Source organism: Podarcis erhardii, assembly GCF_964252035.2.
Source record: "Podarcis erhardii genome assembly, chromosome: 3".
Lineage (NCBI taxonomy): Eukaryota > Metazoa > Chordata > Lepidosauria > Squamata > Lacertidae > Podarcis > Podarcis erhardii.
Genome location: NC_138507.1, coordinates 77232440 through 77239045, shown reverse-complemented (window position 1 = coordinate 77239045; position 6606 = coordinate 77232440). Strand labels below are relative to the sequence as shown.

Here is a 6606-nt window from a genome sequence, read left to right as displayed (position 1 = left end):
TCGGGCCATTGGCATGCTTCAGTAATTAGGAAGGTGGAAGTAAAAGGTGAGACCAAGATAAATTTCCAGTCTACTCTTGGTAGATAAGATTTATATGGAGTGAGTTCTGTCTTATGAACATGGATAATGCTTGAAATGTGCTAGGTAGGTTGCTATGCAATGGGGAAGCTAGACCATTGTGCCAGGTCTGTTGACTCCCAGGGTACATTCTGAAGGAACATGAGGCTGCCAATCTTGCTGCAACTAAAGATGTTTGGGTCTAGTCAGTGCCTGGGAACCAAATTTATATTGCAATGGGTTCCGTGATAGATGAAAAGCTGGATATAAATGCTAGAAAGTAAATAGAATAGAGACATTTTAGAATAGAAGAGAATCATAGATAGAAGGATCTAACTATGGATCATCTAGTCCACCCCTTGCAATGCAGGAATATGCAGCTGTCAGGGATCCAACCTGCAACCTTGGCGTTATCAGCAGGACGCTCTAACCAGCTGAGCTATTCAGCTGATTTTAGACACAGGCATTTTGTTCTCTAGCATTGTTCCACAATCAAGACTGGAATACCATCTTCAAAACTCTACCAGCTGTTTCTCCACACGTTGTCTACCTTTCATAAACAATCATGTGGTCAATTTATTGGCTTTTGGATTTCTAAGAACCTGACTGTAAACATAATCTTGGTTTTCTTCACAACTGCAAAATAAGCTTGAGGAAATGTGAGACTTCTGAGTCAATTTTTCTAAGAAGAGCTTGGTATACGTCTTGCTCAGTCCTACTACAATGTACTTTTGTTTTACTTTTCTCTAAGCAGTGCAATATATTTAGATGAGGCAATAGAAGAAAATGTACTACTCTCTGGATAAAATGTAAAAACAAAAACAAAGAATGTCCTGGTGAGAAAAATCAGCAGCCAAGTAGCATTTGATATTTGTTAGACAACATATTAGTAATGTGGACATAATGGATGTAATGTATCTGACTAACAATCAGTAAGAAAGTATATACAGAATTTAGGTTAGTCCTAAATTAGGTTAGTCCTTCTGGCTGCTTCCTAGCACTGTTATGCATGTGTTCGGGTAGATCCAGGAAACAGAGATCTCTCACCTATTGAAATCTTTCTAATCTTTGCAGAGCATCTTATTTATATACTGCAGTTCAGGGCTACACAACCTTCCCAAGAAGACATCACACAATAAGAATAATAAAACCAATAAAAAAGGATAAATTTGCAGTCTCAAAACAATTCAATCCGAAGGCCAGAAGTAAAGCAGTAAAACAGCAGCTGTGGTTGAAATTGCAAAATAAAGCTGAGGCTAACCTCAAATTAATTAAAAGTGGATGTAACCAGCCAGGTCTTTAGAGTCCTTTTTTTAAACTAATTTTTTAAAATTGATTTTCCATAATTTTTAACAAATTGTCACCAACAATACAAATTCAACACAAATTTAAAAAGCTGACTCCCCCCCAATGTCCCCTCTATTTTCCTCCTTCCTTTGCTGTTCCCAATAAAATAACTTTTCCAACTATCATTTCAAAATACATTCATCCCTTCTCCCTACACCTGTTCAATTACCAGTTTCTATGGCTTTTATACATTGTTGCAACCTGTCCTCAAAATAGTCGAGTAGAGTAAATACTCTTTTATCTATCTATAATAGTCATTCATCAGTTTTGATGGAAATGTTTCAATGTTTTAGAGTCAATTTTAAGACAATCAATGGGGGAGCTTGGTGCACTTCCCACAGGAGAGTGTTTCATGGTTATGGGGCCACTACTGAGAAGGTCCTGTATCTTGTATCAATCCACCTGATAGACCTTGCTGGCAGGTCCACAAGTAATGTCTCCATGATCAAATAAAGAGAGAGAAATCTGGACCACAAAATATATTGTAGAAACTAAAATCTTAGAAAAGTGTATAGATCAAATAGGAAAAGGATAAAATATGAAAAAAAGTCTCAGCAGATTCTATGCTTTATAAAATGGGAATCCTCTCAGCTGTGTAAGAAAATAATTACTACTACACCACATTCAGATATGTAAATTATTGCTTTAGTTTTCCTGGTTATAATGCACTTCTGTTCTGGTTTCTAACACTTTACACTTTATTTATTCCCTTTACACTTTATTTCTGGTCGCACTGTGGAACTGTGGCTTTCTGATAGATATACTACCATGTCACTCTAATTTTCATACCCACCAGGGGATGTGGTGTGGCATAACAGCAGACATCATTGGACATGGCACCACTGCTCCCCATTTATGTACATGTGCACTTCTGTTCCCCCATGAAAATGTCTGGAAAGAACAGTATCCTGGCAAACTGCATCAAATGTCAACAAGCAATTTTTTTTAGGGGGGTGGGGAATAACAGGGTTGCAAATAATATTTTCCTGGAAGCAATTAAAACTGAAATGTGCGCTAAACTCCCACTAGATTCCACAACTTTTTCAGATGAAGCTTTTACATTGTGTGAAATATCACATAAAACACAAATCTAATCAGGTAAGAAAATGGAATAAAATTCTGTCTGAATGCAGGCTGCACTTCTTGAAGACCACTAGAAATATCAAGGGAAGGATACATTGGTGCTATCTGTGTTTGTAGCATGATGTTTTGAAGCAGCAGTAATACTGTCACACTTACAGACATCTCATTTACATGGACTGTTTCCCCACTGCCAAACCTTTGCTATTTCCCTTTTTATTTCTCTCTCCTTTGACCCATACCCCTCCATTCCTTCCTCTTGTTTATCAAACAATTCCTAATCATATCTTGTAACAATATGAAGGAGAATTTAATACAATACCAACGAAGATAACATAAGGCAGCACAAGTAAAGCCATGAATCTGCCTTACCTGTATTTTTGTTGTGGAGACTGTTTTTCAGCTGACTTACAAACATGTCCAATGTAATACAAAGGAAAGAATAAAAAGTTCCAGTTTGTTGCAAACCATGTCAAAGTGAAGGGCGCATCAAATTTCTTAAAGGTCAGTTTTGCTAGCTGGGTTGAACCTGACCAGGAGGAGCAGACGCCAAGCACCACCAATACACCCCAGAAAATTTTCTTAAGCTGGGTCACGGAGCATGTCCAGCAACATCGGCTCCCTCTTCCACCAGCTTCCATCCCAGCTTGTGCCTGGGCTTCTGCTGGGGCTGGGGAATCATGGGAACGCTCATCCCCTGCGGAAAAAGGGAGAAGACGAGATAAGGATGTTGGAATCAGCAAAGAATATTCTGCACAGTTTTATTTTACAAGCAGCAAATCCTGAGATATTTCATGCATGGTTCTCTACCCAAGTAGAGAATGTGCAGCTATATACATGCTATACTTCTAAAGCACACCTGAAGCACTTTTTCTCCTTCAAAGAATTCTAGGCACTGCAGTTTTTTATGGGTTGGTGGGAATGGCCAAACATACAACTATTTAGTTCTAACTGAGAAAGAAAGAGCCTGAAAAAATAAGAATGAGGGCTAGAATACAATGAGTAAGGATATTACTGCCAAACCAGCCAGCAATCACAATAAATGCAAGTAGGTATTAAAAGACTTATAGCCAGTCCAAATGTAATATTTACTATGTTTGATTGATTTTATCATTGGAGTAGAACCAAAAAACATAAAGAGGAAGGCACCTCTATGAGATGCATATCACACCATTAATATACATATTTGAAGAAAAGGAATCCTAGAATTACTAGCAGCAGGTTTTACTGAGCTTTACCTGTAACTCAGACTTTATTGGCTTTGCTCTAGCTGAGTCACTTTTTAAATAATCTTTTGAAAGCACCCAGTGAAGTCATGGCCATTTAAGAGCAGAAGGAAATACAATTTCTCTTGAAATTTGCTATACCAATCACAAATCATATATATGCAAACTTTACTTGTCCAAGTGTTATATATATATGTGCACTTTTCAGCCATGTGTTAAATACACTAGCAAAGTTGTTTACACTGCAGAAATACTGACACACAATACTTCAGGTATCACTTTACTGTGAAAATGATCTCACACATTAGGAGTTGAATTCCAAGGATGCTCTTCTGATCTCTTACTGGAAGGAGTAAAGCACATGCCAGACAAAACACACAGCACCATTTTGGGAAGTAGTACCTGGGCTCCCCAAAATGTCTTTCTGTTTGCAGTGATTGTCATTAAAACTTCCTTACCTACTCAGTAATAGGAAAATAAACAAGTGTTGCCTGTTTCTAATGATATGCTTTCATACCATGGCATAAATACACTTCAGTATCAAATGGATCATCCATCGTCCCTATACAGCCTACTGTTTAGCCCCTCGTGTGTAAGATCATCTATGTCAGAGCAGCACAGCCAATGACAGGAATGGAAACTGTGATATCTGGGATTTCTATCAGTACAAGCTTTTGACTCTCTTGCAAGAGTAAAGCATGTCCAACTGTGATACCAGACTAAGTAAGCCAATAGAATCAAGAGAAGTAAACAAGAAGAGGGGATAGAAGCAAGGAAGAAAGATGAAAGATTAAACCATCTTAGCAAGTATTGCTTGAACTCACTGAACACTAGCCCCTATACGATGAGATAAGAATGGAAGTAGCCCACAATTATGTTTCCCTGGAAACCATGGCCTACTCAAATCCAAATCTGACCTCCTACTGTGAATTATTCTTACTATCTTCACCTAATTTGTCATCATAACTGCACTCCAATACAGTTTCTCTCCTATCCGAAAACTAATTCTTGCCTTCATAAATATATTTTATCCCACTGTGGAGGTGTTCATGTAAGCAGATCAGTGCCTTCTGAAGCTTTGTTCTTGGTTTGCAACTTGTGGTTTGTCTCAAGCAAGACAAACCATGAGATTGGCTTTTGGATGGTATGGCTAAGATCACAGCAGTGCAGCAACTGCAGGACTGTGAGAGGAGCACAGCAGCTGTGATCTCTTTGAGAAGCCTCACACTTGCGCACTTGTGCCAAGGCATGGTTTGACTTAGTATTATATGTGAACCTGTCCCCCTCCCTTGTTTTTTGTTCTCCCCCGCCCAATTTCATATTAAGCATCTGCCCAATTACCTGATGCTATGGCACATTGCATATTATATTTCTCCCTCTTTGCAATGCCATAGATTTTGATGCAGCCCCTATAGGACAGGCATGGGAGACCGGCTGTCCTCCAGCTGTCGGATTCCAAACCCAACAGCAGCAGCCAGCTTGGTCAGGGGTGATGGGAGTTGTGGTGCAGCAACTTCTGGAGGGCCACAGACTCCTGCTGCATGTAGTGATGGCAATCAGCACTACTGGTTCTGTGTCATCCTATGCCATCAGAAGACACTATAACTAACAGTAGTAGAAAGAGGATGTGAGCCATGTGTCTATCCATCTATCCAGATATTTCCAGACATAACATAGGAAAGCTAGCAAAACTATGTTATGCATCCTTTTCCGGCAGTACACTACTGGGCAGGAACATTACTTGCAAAAATAAACGTGCTGCCATTGGACTAAACACACTAACCAAAGTGGGAATGGGTGTTTTGAATTATTGTTTCATGTACCCTTGTCTTTGTTTAACAGAGACTAAACAAATGGCCAGCTTTCAGAGTCCTAACTATCTGACTCATTGTACACACACATTGTGGAAGGATTAAGTGCACACACCAAAAGGAGGGTCCTTTGCCCTTGAATTGTAAGAATCACCAGTAGAAGATGTATTTTAACAAAACTGATGAACAGCTTATCCCACAATAAATGTTGAAGAATTCCAGATCCTATGTTGTTTTTATTCAGAGAGGCTAACAGCATCATGAGAGTTGCTTCAGTCAAGTCTATGTGATTAATATTAGATAAACATGAAGTAAGGAGCTTGAAAAGGATCACAGCTAGAGGCTGAGATTTCTGTGCAGAGTTATACAAGAATAAATCCCAGTTAGTAAGCCAGATTTAATAGCAGCATAATTAATTTTGTTATTTAGTAACTAGAAGAAAAATCTTAACTACAAAGACAGGATGATGAACACAGAGAGTAGTCTGACATATCTGTGCAAACTTTAAAAAATATATTATTTTGCCTTAAGAGCTGGATTGGAACTTTCTTAAGTATTCTTGTATATTTAGTGGACACAGGTAAACTGAATGGATAGAACTGAGACTGGGCTTTGCATAGAACTGCAAGCGGGAGAATGAGAAGAGAATGAAATAGAAAGGAGGATGCCTGGGTTTGTTTGCTTTGTGGGAGGGGTGGGATCAATATTGAATTTACTGTATTGTTTAAAATGCCTGTTTTATTATTTAACTGAATTGTATGATTAACGTTTGTTATCAGTAACATCATGTTTTTGTTATTAATGTAAGATGCAGTCCCATATTAGAAATATTTGAAACAAGATTCCCTAACAGTGAGCCTTTAATTTGAGAATGCCTTAAAAACCCCCACAAATGGAATCTCAGATAAGTTATGTCCATTAATACAACTATTTCTGAAGAACATTCCACACAGTATACTAGTACACTTTTCATTTGACATATAGCATCACTTACTAGGGAGACCATTAAAATTGAATCAAAAACTTTCAGTATTTGCCATTATACTTTCTAAAATCACCACTATTACTATTCTTTAATTGGTGCC

The 6606-nt window shown here is 38.3% G+C and overlaps 1 protein-coding gene across 4 annotated transcripts in view; it reads right to left on the bottom strand.

Annotated features, from left to right (window-relative positions):
- The window catches only part of SLC35F3 (solute carrier family 35 member F3), an 87661-nt gene that overhangs the window by 17680 nt on the left and 63375 nt on the right, over positions 1 to 6606 (bottom strand). For all 4 annotated transcript variants that reach the window (XM_081855861.1, XM_081855862.1, XM_081855863.1 and 1 more), the window contains one exon: positions 2857 to 3181. In XM_081855861.1, coding sequence (XP_081711987.1) covers positions 2857 to 3181 — 325 coding nt within the window. The remainder of the gene's footprint in view (positions 1 to 2856; positions 3182 to 6606) is intronic.